At 31.5% G+C, this 20,032-nt stretch overlaps 1 protein-coding gene and 1 pseudogene across 3 annotated transcripts; both read right to left on the bottom strand.

The window, feature by feature from the left end:
- Nucleotides 1-1,267: 1,267 nt before the first annotated feature.
- On the bottom strand, nt 1,268-3,336 carry LOC146958389 (transmembrane protein, putative (DUF677)). Of its 2 annotated transcripts, none has more exons than XM_085739893.1 (2): nt 3,022-3,336; nt 1,268-2,430 (listed from the first exon to the last, which is right to left on the bottom strand). In XM_085739893.1, the coding sequence occupies exons 1-2, from the start codon at nt 3,080-3,082 to the stop codon at nt 1,397-1,399; spliced, it is 1,095 nt and encodes a 364-aa protein (XP_085596019.1). In that variant the 5' UTR covers nt 3,083-3,336; the 3' UTR covers nt 1,268-1,396. The 2 variants fall into 2 exon arrangements, with proteins under 2 accessions (XP_085596019.1, XP_085596020.1); XM_085739894.1 differs by having other exon boundaries at nt 1,268-2,423.
- Nucleotides 3,337-8,647: 5,311 nt separating this feature from the next.
- LOC146958388 (protein CORTICAL MICROTUBULE DISORDERING 2-like) lies at nt 8,648-14,021 on the bottom strand (annotated as a pseudogene). The gene is made up of 5 exons (XR_015024626.1): nt 12,309-14,021; nt 11,482-11,742; nt 10,746-11,046; nt 10,167-10,258; nt 8,648-9,800 (listed from the first exon to the last, which is right to left on the bottom strand). The product of XR_015024626.1 is annotated as a protein CORTICAL MICROTUBULE DISORDERING 2-like (transcript).
- Nucleotides 14,022-20,032: the final 6,011 nt, after the last annotated feature.

Genomic DNA, 20,032 nt, shown 5'->3' with positions numbered 1-20,032 from the left:
ACACATGAGTTGAATTAATAATTAATAATATGGACCAAAAGCGGTGATTGAAAATTTTATAGGAACTAAAAATCAAAGAAATTTTTTAGAAGGACTTAAATGAAAAGTTGAAATGTTTATAGAAGGAAAAAAAAATTAACATGAAAGTAAATAAAGAGGAGATGCAAAAAGTTGAAGACTCCTGACTCAACAATCACCATATCAACCCTAAAAAGAGATGATCAAAGTGGTATGAAAATACAACCGGACAAGAGTCCAGTGAATGGAAACAAAAGAGAGTCAACTAATACACACCAAGATAATCCAGCAAAATTCCTACAAAAAAACAATTGCACTTGTTAATCTTATCTTTTACTTAATTACTCCCTAATAGTTTTGTAAGAATTTTTTTTTCCCACTTTATGTCTTTCTCATGCACCCTCTAATTGACCGTTTTACCATGTTCGAATATTAAAATTCGAAGTATATTTAATTAACTAACCCTTTCAAAAAAAAAAAACTAACATAAGTTAGTTCTTGATAAAAATTATCTTAACAAGATAATATAGTTTTTTTTTTATTCTCGATGAGAACTCAATAATAATATTTTTTTTATTTATAGAGATAATATAAATATTTTTAGACTAGCATATAATTGATTACTCCATCTTAAATTTTAAATTAAAATACAACTTGTCAATGAAATGAATTGATCTTGCTTTTGTCAATATCACTAACATTATACTTTTTAGTATTTTTAAATTTATTATTCTAATATTTTTAACTTAATTTTTTCTATGTGACTATCACAATATGTATTTTTCCTTCATGTGATTGATTTGTATGACTTTTTTCATCCATGTAAGTTAATATTTTATTTTAGTTAATTATTTAATTTAGCCACAAGGAATAAAAATAGAATATATTCTTATATTTCTCAATTTCACATTATATTATTTTATTTTTTAAATTTATCTACCTAATAAATAAACATTGACCGAGTCGCGAGAATATAATTCTTTTTTTCATCACAACTCCTTTCAATAACCATTCATTCATTCCTAACAAGATATACATTTTTTTTATCTACCTAATAAATAAACATTGACCGAGTCACGAGAATATAATTCTTTTTTCTCATCAAAATTTTCTCCTTTCAATAACCATTCATTCATTCCTAACAAGATATACATTTTTTTTATAGTTACCAAATTTTAATATAATTAACTTTTTTTTGTCCAGTTGTTAGAAATTTACATCTTCAAAATGAATAAGGGGGGTGTTTGAATTTCGAACTCCAACCACTACATATTAAATTGTATTGTTACTATCAATTGAGCTAAACTCATAATACAATTACATTAATTTAAATCAACATGATCAATGAAATGTGAATAATCTATTAGTTGATGGTTAATCAAGCAGAAGCATTGATTTGGTTCAACACAAGATCTCTAGCCCTATTAATAGTCATAAAACACAAATACAAATGTTCCTCCAACTCATCCAATAGATCACTAAAATTACATTGATTCTTCTTTAATAGGCGCACCACTTCCCCATCAGCTTGAATTTTATCCTCCTTCCTTTCAAGCCAAAACTTTACCATTGTCCTTATATGCTCAAACTCGTCATTTAGCCTAGCCACAAGTCGACTAGTTGTCTCCAAATCTTTGTTCAATATATATGTTCCCTTTGCAGCAGCATCAAGCTGAGCCGTTACCTTAGTTAGCTTCCTTTTTGAACCCAAATTCATCAAAGCTAGTCCTGGCATAGCCACAAGTAATGCAAATCCATGAGCCATAACAAGCACAACTAGTGAAGCTGTTATAACCACCACAACACAAGTTGAGCAATGGTTAAACATAGTAACCATTTGAAGCTTGGCTCGAGCGTTGTCACGGCTCGACTCAAGCTGTTTTTGTAATTCGGAGCATTGACATGCGGTGGACCGGACCCGACACGGAGAAGGACCGGATGTAGAAAATGGGTTTAAAGAGTTGGAAAATTCAATCAAATGAGCCACTACCTTAGGAGAAGGTATTTGATTAGTTGTAACACATTGAAGAATGGTGTTAAGTGATCTATACTTTACACGCACACCATCAATGTCTTTTAACAAATGACTACAAAGTATCGATGCATTAGAAGTGTAGGCAAAATAGTCTAATAGAAGAGATTGAATTTCGGGTTGAAGTTTGGTTTGGGCTAGGATCTCAGTAACCGTGTGTTGATCAGGATCCAAAAGATGCTCCGCAAATAAACGGTAAGAGGGAAGACGGGTTGATGTGGTGGATTCTTCTCTTGATAAACAAGAACGACGTTGTGCAACGTTGGAATATGAAACCACACGTGTCCAAAACTCTACGTATGACTCTGTACGAAATGCATTTGCATATTCTTCACATACGTCCACATTTGTTTGATGATTTGGAGCACTAGACCTGCACACTGTTGCATGTCACTCATTGCTATTAAATTATACAGTCCCACTTAATCAAATTAATCGCAGTCACAATTATTAATAAATAAGTTCATTACAAATAAATTTGAAAATGAGTTCATTACGAATAGCTTATTTGATTCTATTGAAAAATAAATTGTTAGTTTATATAATATATAGTCAATTATGAATATATTTGAATCTTTGAAACCTAATTTTATATGGATTACACGTATTTAAAGATTTAATCTAATATACAAGTTTTTTTTTAAATAATTTTTCTTTCGTGAAAATTACTCTAGCTGCGTCGCTGATTTCTCTCATGTAGTCAATTATGAATATATTTGAATCTTTGAAACCTAATTTTATATGGATTATTTGAATCTTTGAAACCTAATTTTATATGGATTACACGTATTTAAAGATTTAATCTAATATACAAGTTTTTTTTTAAATAATTTTTCTTTCGTGAAAATTACTCTAGCTGCGTCGCTGATTTCTCTCAATAGTTTTATCTTTTTGACAATGATAAAATCTATACTTAAAGCTCAATATGGAAAAAGTAAAAGAATACAAGGAGAGGAAGAAAACGTGATTACCAGAACATGGAAGCATTTTCTCTATACGTCTAACCAATTTGTTCTTCATCTCTGTTTTCATATATAGTAGACTCGATGCTGCAAATCAGCAAATGAAAGAGAAAATTCAGAAGATATGTAGTGAATTATGCTAATTGTCAAAAGGATTAACATGGATGAGAAAGGCCAACGATATGAGTTTTCCAATTGAAATTCAATTAAATGCCAACTTTTTTAATGAATGAAGGTTTTGCTCTTCAAAATTTTTGCAAATAAAGTTGTTAAGCAGGTATGGTTCTTTTTGCAAGAGAATTTTTTCGATCTTTAATAATGCATAGCCATTTTTTTTTGGCTCTTGCTTATAAGTAAGACTTTGTGAAATCAATGTGATCGATTGATATGTAGTGTACGTGAAGGGTAGTGATCATGGTTAGGCGTGTTGGAAGAAAGTTCTAGAAACTATGTTTTTTCAAGACAAAAGTAAAGAAAGAAATTTTTTTTGCAGAATTACGATGGAAGGAAAATAAGGAGACTAAACTAGGATATGATATTTTTTGGGCTGCCCTGCCATACTAATAGTTTGAAACAAATAAAATAACGGAAATTCTAACTTGTGTTTTTAGGACATAAGTTAAGAAATTAAATGTAGAAACTTTTTCTTAAAAGTTGTGCATTCAATGTCTTAAAAGTTATTATTTCAATTAAAACTTATTTTTTAATTCTATTTTAAGGACCAAGATTATGTTTAAAATTCTATAACTTTTGGGTTTGAGAAGATAACGAAATTGTATTTTCTATTTTTTTTTTACGAGTATGATGATGTGAGTCTTAATTTGAGTTTGGTGGTGATGAAAGGAAGAGATGACACTGGTTGAAGACAAAATGTACATAGATATGATGTGAGCAGACTACAATAAGATCAGTGTGCCTGTATAATCTAACCATAAAATCCAATTGTCCTATGGTGGGAAAGTTTTATGCTTTCCCATGTGAAACTGAAAAGCGTTTGAAGCCAAAGTGTTTTTTGGATGATAAAAAGGGAAATGTTAACAATTGTTCCTTGGGCACTCTTTAAGATCATCAGATGGTAACTTTTTATGAAAATATGTATAATCAATGCATTGGAAATCAAAATACTTAGCTTTTTTATAAAATACTTTCTTCTTTTAAAATCCTTAAAGAGGGCCCCAAGACACTTGCTAACATGATCCATGATAAAATTATAGGGGGTTTGAGGAAATTCTTACAAGCTCCGGTGATTGTTAAGCTACTGGGAAAAATATTGGGTATTTTGCCATGTTGGATAAGCTTAAAACCATATGGAAGCCCTCAGGATGGATGAATACGGTGGATATAGGAAACATGTTCTTCTTGGTGAACATTGATTTGATGGAGGATCGTCAAAGAGCTATTGAAGAAAGTGTTGGATCATATATGATCATTATCTTGATGTTCAATCTTGGGCACCGGATTTTGATCAATTGACGACTATTATCGATCGTACATGTGTGTGGATCAGAATTCCTGGACTTGAAATGGAATATTATATTATGATGAGAATATCCTCATGGCACTAGGCTCGACAGTGGGTCGACCAATGCATCCATATGAAGGTTTGCACGTATATGTGTTGAGATCGATCTAAATTAACCGGGTTGTGGGTCAGCTATGGTTTCGAGATAAATGCTTTCATGTTGAATATAAAGGTTTGCACCTTCCTTGCAAGAAGTGTAGCTTCTATGGCCATGTGTCTCAGAACTGCACTCGAGGACAATGGCGGTCCGCTGAAACAATACAAGAAGAAATTAGGACGGTTGTATTAGACCACTCAGAAACGCACACTTGCTGAAAAGATTTGAATTCGGTTAGCAAAAAAATGGAACGAATAGCAATATTCAAGGAGAAAATCAATAAGCAAATATTTATGGTGATCTTGGTTAATTGTTTCAAAGCCAAAACTAAAACATCATGCAAATTTTTTCTTTTTTAAGAAACTAAACTACATCATGCAAAAATTAAAAGGTGACGTTGCTCTTAGTAAATATAATAATGGAGATAAGACAAAGTCAAAGCAATTTGATTTTATGAAAAATAAATATACGAGGTTCTTATGAATAATGGAGAGGGAGAGAATCTTCATGCCATCCCTACATTTAGCACTGGTCTTGACTCTACACTCGGGCGCAAGGAAAAGAGGAAACAAAGAGATCGTTATAAGAAACCGAGTAAAAGTCTTAACGTAGTTGAACCAATGTTTAATAATTCTTATATTTCACACGTGCGTTTACGGTGGGTCCGAGAGTAAAAAATTTATTGGTTTTATGTTGGATCAAGATCACCATGCAAGTACAAGCAAAGTTTCCTTAAAAAAAAAAGTACAAGCAAAGTTATACCTTTGAAAAATAATTCTTAGGGCAAGGATATAAAAAAAGTTTAAAATCTTCGTCATGGAATTAAATCTACCATGCCTGTGATTGTAGTAGCACCAAATAGATTCCAACTCATGGAAGAACTAGAACCTCCTGATGCTAACTCACAACATAAAAATATATATGGCAATATGTGTATGTCTCTTGATGAGGCTGGTCAAGATAACGAGGATGATGCCATTGATATGGTTGTTGAGTCACCCATTAGTTGAGAGGGGTGAGATTATCCTTTCATAACTTGTGTTTATATTCCCATGATTGATTTCAAAGATTTTTTACTGTTGTGTTGGAATGTTAGGGGCTTTGCTAATTGCAAAAGTCATAGTCATCTTCATGAGATTTTAGTCAGATTTAAACCTGACCTCATCTTTCTTGGTGAAATTCATACTCAACTTGTGTCAACTAAGAAATTATGGGAGAAGGAGGGTTATAGTATTGTTCATATTATGGAGGCAGATGGTCATTCCAGAGGGACCTATAGTGTTCTTCCCCCGACATTGGTATGCATGCTCTTCAATTTTGTGCTGCTCAAAATTTTAGAAAAGATATTTTTTCGTGCCTCCATATAATTTAATTGGATCATTTTCGAAGGAATGTGATCTTCAGATTTTCCAAAACAAACATACATCTCTTACTCAAATGGTTGACATGGTGAAACTCAATTCTTGGCGGTGACTTAAGGTATTTCGATCCAATCACCTTATCGATTTTCATGCATGATGGGACTAACCCTTCTGACTATGACAAAAGATATGTACATCTTTTCTTAATAGTAAGTATGGACATACTTTCCCCTAAAAAAAAGAATAGATATATTTTGACTGCCCTTAAAAAAATAAGATATATTTTTATTGGTAATTTTTTTTATCATATATCTTTTTCTATAGAAGACGGTAACAATATGTCTAAATTTTATACGTGTATCTTTTATTTTTAGATGAGATATGTGATTTTTTTTAACGTCTATCTCTCTTTATATATTATCTATCTATATTTTTATTTTTTTTACAATCTATATATGTATATATATTGAATCCTCGTGTATCTCTAAATTTGCAATTCAATATAATATACAATTTTCTCAATATTTTAGGATAACATATCTGAAATTTACGATAAATCATGATTGAATAATTATATTTTCACAAAAGAAACAAACTTTTTGTTTTTTTTTTTAACAAAGAAACAAACTTTGATAAGTAGTTTGAACTTCATAGAATTATAGAACTCTACTTGTAATCTTTTATAAAAAACAAATTTTTGACTCAAATCTTTTTATAAGATACTTTCTCAATCTAACATTCATGAGTACTCTTCTATAAATACTCTCTAAACAGAAAGAGTTATAGCCACAACATCACTAAAAAAAGAACAAAGCTTAGAAACAAAGAAAGTTTTGTTGCAAGGTACAAAAGCCATGATGGAAGAACAACATCAAGAAAAACCTTTCAACCCTCACTATAGGTTCGCTGTGAAAAGTGTATTGTCCAAAGTTGCACCAGGTCAATTCTATACCGAAGAAGAGTCGAAACAACTAGAGGAAATAGAATATTCACTTTTCACTTCAGAGAGCACAATGAAAGAAGAGATGATGAATAATAACTCAAGTGATGATGAAGGCAGCACCTCGAAAAGAAGAGTGAAACCACAGAAAAAGAAAAAGAAACCAAATCAACATGGTAATGCAATAGTACCACCACCTCCGTCACCGCCTCCAGAATTGCTTATTCGTGTAAGGAACATGATCGCTTCGTTGAATGGTACTGATATCACATATGTCATGTGCAAGAATTTGTTCGCAACTGATCTTAGCAAAGGTCACAATCGTCTTTCATTGCCAGGTGGACAAATCTTTCTCACTAAGGAAGAGAAGAAAATATTAGATTCAAGGGATGAAGATGATAAACCTGTTGGTTTTGAAGTGGTTGTATTGGACCCTAGCTTTAGAAGGTATATCATGGTCTTGAAGAAGTGGAACATGAACTCTGGTATTTTAAATCTTATGCAACGCTGGAATCGTCTTTGGCAGGAAAACAACTGGACTACAGATAATAAACTTGACATATGGTCTTTTAGGGTCAATGGCCAGTTGCACTTCACTCTGAACAACAAAGATGCCTAATGTTTAAAAGTGTTCAAAATTCTGGCTGTGATCATGGTAGTAAAACTTGATGTTGCAAATCAAGTTAGATATTGATGAATTTCAATCTTGTTTTTTTATTTTATTTCAATCTTGTTTCATTAGGCAAATCTAGCTAGTTTTAGGATTTTGATGATCTTGAATTGGTTGATCCAATAATATTTCCTTAGTTCGTTTATAAGTGTTTGTTTAGGTGAATTTTTTGTTCCGATTTAACTGATTTTTGGTATTTTAAGCGTACGATTTGTCAATTATATTCTTTGTTAATTACTCTTATCTTTTTCAATAAAACTACTAATATATGGAAAACGAAAGTTTGTTTTTTATTTCAACAATGTTTGTTTCTTGTTATCTTCAAATTTAAACAAAATTTTGTTACAAACGATGGTTCCAAGAAGAGTTAAAATGAGTAGCAATTGTTAAAAATTTCGATCCTAACAAAAAAAACCTAATTTCTAATTATGTAACTAACTAAAATTTCTTAGCTTTTGATTAATGTGAAGTTAAAATAATTTTTATATTGATTTAAAATAATTAAAAAGATGTGCACAATATTTAGAAAATTGACAATTGTTTGGTATGAGAGAGCGCTCAAAAAAGTAGGAATTTGTTGCAGAAAAAGATAATAACCGACAATTGTTTGTTACGAGAGAAATATAACATATTAAATTTATTGGTAAAATAAAGTGTACGAGGATATAACAGAAATAAAATGTGCAAAAATACACATCGCTAATTTGATGTTAGTTTTCTAAAAAGACACTTGCAAAGTAACAGAGGGAGTATTAGATGGTATTTGTACAAGTTCAAATTCCAACTGGTTCTGTTTCAACTAATCGTGAATTCAAGTTTTGGTTTCTTTCTATTAAATAATGCTATATTATGACATGTCAACTTAATTCTTTCTCAAGTAACATAGGCACTAACTCTTTAATATGGATCAACTCTAAACGGCAAGTATTTTGATTTGAATGGAAGGTGTGTGCTCCTGTATAGTTTTGTAAACATACTTCTTAAGATGTGATTGGCATATAAAAAAGGATTTGAGTTTCTTTGCTTGCATTTGATTGATGGAGACTAACAAAGAAAATTTCTTCTTATATCATCTATTGTTTCAATTTGTATTAATATCATCAAAGCATACAATAACTTTGTAAAAGCAAAACCAAAACAAAATCCTCACATTTCACATTTATTACTTCCCCAAATAAATAATCAGAACTCCAACTATACCTCAAACCCATGTAGGATTTATGTACAAAAAAAAGTGGAAAAGAGAATTTTGATTTTTTTTGGTGACCAAATTTCCTCCAAGCCGCCATAATAATGCATCCTTAAGCTAAGCTATGTACTTCATCATATATTCATATATATCACTTTTTGCCTTTAATCTCTGATGATTGTGAGTCACAAGTGCAGCAGCAGCATATTCAACATGTGTAAGAAGATATTCATATATCTTCTTCCTGAGCCTATCAATTGTCTCTGTTGGTATCTGGCACGATTCTCCCTCGTTCTTGCTCGATCCTATCTCATCCAACCAATCGTTGATGCTTTTTAGTTGAGTGAGCATGCCTGCTATTTGACCATTGTTTGACAAACCAATGTCTCCATCACTATCCAAAAATTTCTCAACAAACAATAAAAACCAGTCTCGCGATCGCAATTGCAGCATGTCGGCTAAATTAACCGCCGCATCAAGGTCATTTCCTCTAATCCACTCTTGGAGTGGTTGTTGGACTAGTTGCTTTTTTGGATTTGACATTGCATCACCTTGTTTGCACGGAGTTCCTTGTAAGGCTTGTTTGGAATTAGCTACTGCTGGACGAGTTTTTCCATGAGCTTTCAATGAAGCGTATTCTCTTGAATTTTCGAGGACTAAAATTGGTTTACTTCCGAGAACACTCTTTTGATTTTGAGAATTGCTTGTAGTTAAAACAGGAAGCTTGGATGATTGAGGCTCTCGGTTATAAACAGAAAAGGATGATAGATTGGTGGATAAGGCAGCTTGGACCCAAGAAGCTGCAAGTTTTTGTCTATCTGATTTGAGTTTTAGTGCTTCTTCTGTTGTGATTCTTTCATTATCTGGAGATGAACCATCTGGAATGGTTTTAGAAAGGGAATCTGAAACCATCTTCGCGCTATTCAGGCTAGTGTGAAGAGTTAAAAACTGATCGATTGTATGCTGAGGGTTATGTTCCTTGGCAGAATTACTTAGCTCTGCATATACACTGCAAAGAATATACCAAATAGTGTCAGAAATTGCTTGAGTCATGACAGAGGAAGATGTTTAAACATCTAAGGTTTGAACCTGAACAATTTTTTTTAAAAGAAATTGGGGAAGGAGAAAATTGTTATTAATTAAAGTGGTATTAGTAGCCATTTTACGACCGTCCCTGAGGAAATTTGAACTCGGTCTCTTTAGGTTATAAGGTCATACTCTTACTACTGACTACTGAGGTTAAACCTGAATTTCACTATATGTTTCACTATCTTACCTACATTGATTAGATTACAAATTTCCTGACATGATCAGTCCAAAATCTCAACCAGATTAAGAAACACAAAGATCTGAAGTTCTGATCTAAAGTCAATACCTAAGACACTGTAGCAAACTGTCAGCAGCAGCAGCCTCTTGCATGGCCTCAGTTGCTGCCATCTGTGCTGCATCTCTGTGCTTCATTACTTCTTGTCAAGATGTGGGAAAAAAATAAAATAAGAATATAACAAAACATTCACAGATCATCTAGTTCTTAATGAACAATGAATCCAGTAGGCATTATCTCAATCTCATAAAACCTTAAGTCAATAATAGTCCAACAATATGAATGTTGTATACTTTTTTTTTTTGCTAATAATATGAATGTTGTATACTTAGTGTGTGTTGTATTTATTTATCATGTCATGACAATTGATTCAAATGGGAATAAGCACAAAACTGACGAGTCATAAAAGACAGTATCTTTGGACAGTTCTTCATTACTTAACCGTGTTAAAAAATATGCCAACGAAAGTTACAAGTGAAGATTGCATACAACTTTGACACTGATTTGCGAGCATTAAATACTTTTGTAGGGGAGTTCAGAGAGCACTAGAAGAAACCAACTTATTAATTATACAACTAAATGAAAATAAGCTAAAACTGAAAAAATAAGGAGTTATAAGATTATATATACCCTCCCAAGCTTTGCAATAGATGAAGGGAGTGAAGTCCATTGAACACTTGCTTCTGTCACTTTTTTACTATTAATTGAAACCTTGACAAAGTTTCCGGGAAGTCCAGCTTCTGAAGATTTCTTTCCAAAAGAGTTCCTCGGCTTTGTTGTCTTTTCTTGTTCTTCTGTAGTTCCATCACCGTTAACTTTCTTTATAGATTTTTGAATCTTGTTTTCTTCCTTAGAGAACTTGGTTGGTGTCTGTGCCTTACTTTCATAATCTTTAGAAGTAAACTTCTCACTCGATGTACTTTTCCTAGGAGTCTGGAACACCATAAAGTGAATCTTGTTAAAACATAATTGTTTGCTTTACTCAAAACACAAGTAGATATGAGACACAAAAGTTCAACATATTATTCAATCAATAAAACATATTTAACGACGAAAAGAAAGGACATGAAATCAAATCCAACAAGGCCTGGTGTTTGACATTCAAAGTTGTTTAAAAAATACAAAGGCCCTATTTGGATAAACAGATCAATTAAGTGCTTATAGCATAAACGCTTATCATAGCATAAATGTGTATCATATAAGAAGTGTTTATGCATAGGCTATTTTCATAGAAGCTATAAGCTGTTTTCATAAGTTATCCTAGAGAGTTTATAGAAATAAGTCGAAAACAACTTATATACACTTCATAAGATGTTTCCATAAGCTCTACCAGATTGTCTCACAAGTACTTATGTCAGTAGATAATTTTAAATAAGTAAATTCAGGCTTAGAATCACACTTAGAAGATGTCCTTGATTTGGATGTCTCTTTATTATTCTTAACTTCCATGTTCCCTTCCCAGCTTTTCCGCAAAGCCTTAGCACCAAGCTCAATTCCTTGAACCAAATTTCTGATTGAATTTCCAACTGCCATTCTCTTCCCAAGAGGACTAACGCCGCGAACACCCTTTCCCGTCTCCACCACTCCCACCTTAGCAATTAGCCTATCCACTCCATTGATATTTCCTGTTAATATTTATCACATATCATGAAATATAATTTACACATCATGAACAATAAATTTTGATCATAGTTGCATGAATTAGGGCACCATTAAAATTAAATAAGAGGGTTTAGAACTTACCTCTTGAAGCCATTGATTGTCAACGCGTATGTATGCTCTTTGATGATCTTGAATTCCAATTATGTTGGATAGGGTCTTCCTCTCCTTCTTTCTCAAACTTTGATGGGTAAGTATGTAATAACATGGATCATTTTTTTTGCATATGCCCCAAGACATATTTATAGAGAAAGTGGAGAGGGGACCTACCCTTTCATGTAGGGTTACAATGGTTCTACCAATTCTTTCATGAATAGTCACAAGATATCAAACCATACCCTTTCATAAAGAGTTGAATGGTTCCACCCTTCATGGATTTATTCAACTATAGGCTACATTATTCAAGTACACCTACCATGTGATGTCTAATATTTATTAATCACAATATAGATATTCCAAGACCCATCAAGATACCATTCAACCAATGTTTAATTTTATAAATCAATGGAAGACCAAAAATTTCTAACATTTCCTTGTTGCTTAACTCCATTAGAAAATTTCTCAAAAGAAGTAGGCAAAGAATAGCAACTAGTGGGTGAAGAAGGAACAATAGCCCTTGAATTCAATGACTTTAATCTTGTTAACTTTTCCTTCTTCACAAAATCAACAACAGAATCTTTTGCTGTCTGCGATTTACATCTACCTAAAACCATTGATTTCTTATCTGATTGTTCTTGATGATTCTCCAACACTTTCATTGGAGAGGACTTGGAACAAACACTATTCCTCTTAACCTTAACCTCATAAGCATTGCTAAGAAAACCAAGTGAGTTAGTTGCAACAATATCTTCAGGTGTTCCAACACAAGCATGTCTTCCAAGAACAGGCCTAACACCACGAAGAATCGGAACAGGCGAAGCAGCTTCAAACCGATCAACAAAAACAAACTGGCCTAACTGAATCTTGTCACTAAGGATTAGATCATCATGTTCATCAGGGAGAGAGACATAAGTAGCATGTGATGAATCAGAAACCTTAACATAAAAGCCTTGATTTGTAAACAAATCTCCACCTGCTAGTGCTGGAACAATGCTCACAACTTGTAACAATGATGATCTATGTTCACCACCAACTTTTATGTCTGTGTTCATGTGCTGCATTAACTTTAGTAGCACCCCAGGAACTAGATTTGCCATTTTTTTGTTGCTTTGGTAGGTTCAATATGCATTACTCTTCTAATACTCAAATGGGGTTTTGAAGATATATAAAAAAGTTAATTTCTTTATACTTTTCTTCAAGGCCCAGTTGAACAATGGACAATGGAAAAGTTAATTTCTTTAACTAGAAACTAGAAACTGATGTAATACCAAATCTGAATTAAAGAGATAAATGTGTTGTCTATGTAAGATTCCACAATTGTAAAGATCAAAATTATGAAGCAAAGTTATGCAGTGAGAAATGTTTCACTTTCAGTTAATAAGACAACAATGAGCTATAAAAAAAGAATTTTGCAAGCAAAGAATGAAGAGAATTTATACTATGGTTTTTGTATTAGTGGGTGGTACAGCTATGACATGAGAAATAGAATCTTCTCACCATTCTAAAAGCACAAGGTAGAGTATGATAATCATGGAGCCATTGACAATTATGTGAAGTCTTGAAAAGGGAAAATTATTTATCCATTGGAAATGATTTGGGGTTGGTGTTTCTTGTGTACTTCAATGATTATAAGAGTTTTACTACTAGCCTACACAACGAGTAAAAAAAAAGGTGTGATAAAAACATGTGTGTTTTTATATTTAAGGTATTAAAAGAAAATCGGTAATCAGCTGCGCTCAGATGAGATGATTCAGATCTCTTTTAAGTTAACTAAAGTTTTAAGTTCGAATACAATTTTGAGAATATAGTAATGTTAAAACTCTTGAGAGAGAGTTTTACGGTCATTGTAATCCTACTTGACTCGATGAATTAGTCTATGCTGTTAAACGCGAAGAATACCGATTTATTAAAAAGTTTTGGTGAAGAGGTACATAACTGGCAGGAGTAATCTTATTGCATGATTGAGAAGCAAAGAGCTGTCAGTGTCTGACAAACACATCTAAACACACATGCACTTCAACTAGGTACAAAAATGTGGAACCTGAAATCTGACCCGCACTCTCTTTGGTTGCATTCCTGAAAAATACAGAAAATAGGAATGGTTAATATAAAGTATGAAGCCCAGCTGAGAAACTGATTCAAAAATAGTATGGCTATTGACAGAAGGAGAATCTTTGCAGAGTTTATAATTATGGAATTATTGAATTTTTTATGATGTTTTTATTTATAGTTTGAATTCCATATAAATAAGGTTGAAATTTATTTAAAAAATTCTGTTTTTTTATGATCTAGATAGGAGTGAATGCAAGGTGCTTGTGCAGGGCAATGCTGCAAGGTAGTGATGTGTCGGCTAAAATAAAAATGTTGCGTTATTTTATTTATATTTAAGATAAATATGTCAATCATTTATAAAAATATGTTTATATAATTGTAACATATATTAGTATTTTAATAACAGTTGTAATCCTTCCCCTAAAAAAAAAATAACAGTTGTAATTCGTTATCCTTCAAAAAAAAAAAGTTGTAATTCGTTATTTTATTCTATAAAAATAAATTGTTGTTACTCCTCTTATTATTGGAAGATAGAGTCATGATTATCTAAAGTTTGGTCGGATTTAAGTAAAATTTAACAAAAAATTATTTAAGTTGGTCAAGAATTGTTTTACTCATGAATCAAACTAAGATTTTCACGAACAATTCATTGTGAGAAAAATTTATCAACCACATAAATTGAATCACCTGATTTAAATAAATGGTCACTTTGGTAAGGACGGTTAATTATGAATTATAGTGGAAACAGTACATTTGGCAATAAAAATCAAGGAGTAAATCACTAGATTGGTTATTGTCTTTGTAAGTTATTGTCAATCTAATCTCTGACTCTAATAATATTTCAAACTAGTCTCAGTCTTTGTCAAAAGTATATCAATGTCATATGACAAAAACATAAAGATATAGACCTAATTGAAAAACTTTTGATAAAAACAATGACTAGTTTAAAATATTATCAGAGTCAGTGACTAATTTGAGAATGACTTACAAAGACATGAACCAATTTATTGTTTACTCAAAAATCAAGTTATATTTTTTGTTGTTGTAACTCGAGAGGAACTATTTTTTTTTAAAATGTTAACAAGTGTTCTAGAGACACTTGTTAAAGAATTATAAAAAGAAATATCATCTTTTGTGTATAAAATCAAGTTATATTTTTTGTTGTTGTAATTGGAGAGGAACTATTTTTTTTTAAATGTTAACAAGTGTTCTAGAGACACTTGTTAAAAAAATAAAAAGAAGGCTAAAATATGGTTTTAGTCCCTGCAAATATGTCTCGTTTTGGTTTTAGTCCCTGTAAAAAAATAATTGTTTTTGGTCCCTGCAAAATTTTGTTTTTTAAAACAGTCCCGGACCCCATTTTTGTGATGATTTGCATATGTGGCACATGATGACTGAACCCATTTTGTAGTTTTTGGTTCCTGCAAAATATTTTGTTTTTTAAAAAGGTCCCTGCAAAAATTTTTGTTTTTTAAAATAGTCCCTACATGGACAAAAACCAAAACAAGGCATATTTGCAGGGACTAAAACCATATTTTAGCCTAAAAAGAAATATCATCTTGAAAATTGTGTATACTAGATTTTGAAGATTGAAAATGCGTTATTTTCAATGCAAAATTTACCTTTTCTTTTTATTTTTAATTTTTTTAACTAATGTTCTAAAGACACCGGCGTGGAGAATAACTTGGAAACCCAAAATCAGTGTTCGGACGTTTAGAGATGCAATAATATCACAATGTGTGCATATTTAATTATTTTTGTCAAAAACTTATGTCAAAGATTTATAGCTAGTAATATAAAAAGTTATCTTTGTAAACAAAAAATATTATTAATAAAATTATTTTTTAACAGTAAATGTCTAATTTAGTTTTTCTCACATTGTCAAAAAAATCTTGAATTGAATTCCTCAAGTATCACTCTCTATGTGCTCATAATACTACTTTAAAAAAATCTTTAAAGTATATGAAAGTTCTTCATAATAATACTTGTACACTATGTTTGGTTGGAGAGAGATTGAGAAGAGAGAGTTAGAAGAGAAATAGCAAAGTCACCGTGTTTGGTTTGCAGAGAAAGAGAGAAGAGAGAACTAACAAGCATGGGTCCCACCCACTTTTTGTTTCTCCACTAGACCAGCGAGAAAGAGGAGAGAAGTGGCCTTCTTTTTGGTTTTTCCAGCAATACCCTTGGTTCATTCTTCCCTTTCCTATGAACCTTTATTTTATTTATTTTGGTCAATGCTATGAACCTTTATTATCGTTCTCTAAAGATGGCAATTTTTTTCAACTTCATCGTCTAGCATATATTTTCTATTTTATGAAGATCGTCCAGGCTATATTATTTATATATATATATATATATATATATATATATATATATATATAGTGTTTCACTTTAGTTTTTATTATTAGTTATTATTATTGCAATTGTTAATCAACGTAATTTTTTTTTTATCAAGGAATGTAATTTATTTTATATCCATAAAAATATGAACATTGAACTTTTTTTTATCTGATAAGTTAATTTAATTAAAAAGAAATCACACACATATAGTATAAGGTTATTTTTGTCTTTTCAAAAATCAAACACACTTCTTTCTCTTCTATCTCTCTCTTCTTTCTCTTATAACAAACAATACAACAAATCTACTCTATTTCTCATCTATTTCTCTCTTTTCACACTCTCTCTCACCTATTTCTCTCTTCTCACTTTCTTCTCTCAACCAAACACACCCGTAGTGAATGCTCATACGGAAAAGTTTCACAACTTTAAATTAGGTTATCTGAAAAAACCTTGCGGACAGCTTTGGTACTTTAGGTTAGTTAATCAATGATTCTCTATTGAAATTGTTCTACTTAAGTGTAAACAAAGAGAATCAGAGAATTGTAAAATAACAAGTCATAGTAGTGGTTGCAACTTTTTTAATTTAGTGACAAAGTGGTTGAAATTATTAGTTGCTCTAAAAGTTCACTAAAGATGAGGTGCTATCAAAGTTTAAGCTTCCACGGCATACCCATGGGTGGCATTTAGGGTGGGGAAGGGAAAGATTTTTCCACCATGAGAAAGTTAGATTTAACCCTTAGATCAAATGAAAAACACACTCTTATCATACTCTGTCAACACTAGATTATTTTTTTACACTCTTTTCCACCACTCTTCTTTCTTCTCTCTTCTCCATGCCTCCAACCCATTCACTTACAACCACCAGTAACCAAAGCAGCTCCCACTTGAATCATGATCATTATGCTCCCATTACTATGCCTTTACTGATTCAGTTTTTATTATAATTTTCGGATCTTAAAATTTAGGGTGTAAAGTTTCAAGATCTAAAAAAATCAGTCTCAATGGAGGTTCAAGGCACTATGAAAGAGAAAGAATTCATGAGAAGAAACATGATTCAATGTTAATAAGCGATTTAACGGCGATAGAGAAAACATAAGTGGGTGGACTTGTCCTGTGATTTTCCTTCATGAATTGTTTGGTTTGGAAGAATTATTAGGAATAATATTAAAGTAGGGAACTTGAATCACAATTTTTTTTGTGAATGCGAAAGTAAAAAAAAAAGGAGAAGATTTTTTAGATGAACGTGAAGTGCAGACTAGGGTGGGGTGGTGGTGGACTGGTGATGAGTGATGACCGGTGGATGAATATGATGGTGAATGAGGTTGAAGATAAAGTGAGAATAGATATGGTATGGAAAGACTATAATAAGATCAATGTTGCTCTTTAATCTAATGGTAAAATATCACCTGACCTATGGTGGGAAAATCTTTCCCTCACCCACCCTAAATGCCACCATACCCATGGTGGGATTTAGTATGGGAAAGGAAAGTTTTTTCCCACCATGGGAAAGTAGCCTTTTCAGCCATAGATATATTATTAGTTTAATTCAACGGTTTAGATCTTGTATGGGGTACCTTCTAGTAACTTTTTGCTCTTGTACTTGAAACAAAAAAATAGACCCCACAACTAATGGTTTATAGTTTGTATATTAATTGATTTATTTGTTTTTAGAATGCAAAGTGGGCTTGTAATGACCGAACACGTTTTTTTAACCCCAATTTGAGTTATTAATATCAATAAGTTCTTCATCTTCTTCTTAGTCTTCTCTTCCATCCTCGTCATCTCCATCAATCTTCATCATCTTTGTCCAAGTAAAAATCCCCAAATAAAATTCAAATTTTTTAATTATTTATTCTATTAAAAGTAAATAAATAAAACCTAAAAATAAAAAGGGAAAAACATCTACAAATACAATTTTCAACCTAATCTCAGCCAAACCCAGATTAATATCAAAAGATGTAAATGAGAGATATTGTTGCCATGTTTCAAGTAGTCACGCTTGCTGGAATATTCGTTAACATGGATATTCCATAGTGTGCTCAACATTATAAGATTAATTTTAGATGCAAACAAATTAATTAATTAAAAATTTAATTGGACCTTAATTTTGTCTCAAACCCAGATTATTATTTACTAATATTTACATACTTTTGGAAAGCACATGAGAAAGGTTATTTTGGCTTAAGTGCAATTTTGCCCCCCCTATTTTGACTAAATCGGAATTTTACCCCCCCTATTTCAAAACTCGGAATTTTACCCCCCCAATTTAATGTTTTTCGAAATTTTACCCCCCCTATTTTAAAACTCAGAATTTTACCCCCCCAATTTAATGTTTTTCGGAATTTTACCCCCTCTACCACATTATCTTATTATCCACCTAATTAATTATTTAAATTAAATAATTTTTAATTACAAAAAATAAACAACTTTTTAAAAAAATCGAAAACACTTTAAAAAATACCTTAAAATGCAGAAAAAAATTCTAAAAAATAGTAGAAAATAAAGATAAAATGTAGGAATTACAAAAAATAAATAAATTTTTTAAAAAATTGAAAAAACTTTAAAAAATACCTTAAAATGCAGAAAAAATACTAGAAAATAAAGATAAAATGTAGGAAATAAACCAGAATAAACGAAAAAATCCAAAAAAAATACATGGCTAATATTTGGATGATCAATTATTAGGTGTATTATTGCACTCGTATATTTGGCTAATGATCATCCAAATATTTACAGGTGCATTATGTTTTTTTTTTCATGTATTTTTAATGGGATTTTTTTCCGTTTATACTGTTTTTCCATGTATTTTTAATGGAATTTTTTTTGTTTATTCTGGTTTATTTCCTACATTTTATCTTTATTTTCTAGTATTTTTTCTGCATTTTTAGGTATTTTTTTTAAAAAAAAATTGATTTTTATAATTTTTTTTTTTTTGTAATTCCTACATTTTATCTTTATTTTCTAATTTTTTTTCTGCATTTTAAGGTATTTTTTAAAGTTTTTTTTTCCATTTTTTTAAAAAGTTATTTATTTGTTGTAATTAAAAATTATTTAATTTAAATAATTAATTAGGTGGATAATAAGATAATGTGGTGGAGGGGTAAAATTCAGAAAAACATTAAATTGGGGGGGTAAAATTCTGAGTTTTAAAATAGGGGGGGTAAAATTCCGAAAAACATTAAATTGGGGGGGTAAAATTCCGAGTTTTAAAATAGGGGGGGTAAAATTCCGATTTAGTCAAAATAGGGGGGGCAAAATTGCACTTAAGCCGGTTATTTTTTTTATAAATGACATTTTTTCGGTTGCCTTCAGTTATCTTCAATCTCTCATCTTTCAGTCTCCAACCTCTAATTCAAAAACCGAAAAGAAAAAAAAAACAAATTATAATTGGGTGAAACAAATCATTATAGAACTTTGCAATGTTCTCATCACCATTTCATCGTATCCCTCTATCTCCCACCTTCTTGAAATAAATCTAAACTAAAGATCCCCTCTCTCGGTCATTGACCCGCTTTGTCGTTCAATTCCTCAACTGCTACGGCCACTCAACAATGGGGGATCTTTGTTTTTACATTTACGGGTGAGTGAGACATTGAGAGGTGGTGGTGTGGGGTTTGGCGATGAGTGTCGAGCTTCTTTGTGGGTTCTCAGAAGTGGAGGTTTTGATGATATGGGTGAGGTATGGAATAGATTTTGTTTAGACAGAGAAAGAGGTGTATCAGTAAAATAAATTAATACTAAATATTATATTATCATTTAAAAAATAA

This window comes from Medicago sativa, chromosome 1 (genome assembly GCF_051527215.1).
Source record: "Medicago sativa cultivar Bolivia chromosome 1, Bolivia_mono, whole genome shotgun sequence".
Classification (NCBI taxonomy): domain Eukaryota; kingdom Viridiplantae; phylum Streptophyta; class Magnoliopsida; order Fabales; family Fabaceae; genus Medicago; species Medicago sativa.
The sequence above is the reverse complement of the archived record's forward strand: the minus strand, read 5'-3'. Positions and strand labels throughout refer to the sequence as shown.

What these genes read in the sequence shown, in the direction of transcription:
- LOC146958389 (XM_085739893.1), bottom strand. Translation starts at nt 3,082, where the DNA reads ATGAAAACAGAGATGAAGAACAAATTGGTTAGACGTATAGAGAAAATG. An exon ending in GAAAATGCTTCCATGTTCTG is followed by an intron (nt 2,431 to 3,021) that starts GTAATCACGTTT and finishes GACATGCAACAG; the next exon opens with TGTGCAGGTCTAGTGCTCCA.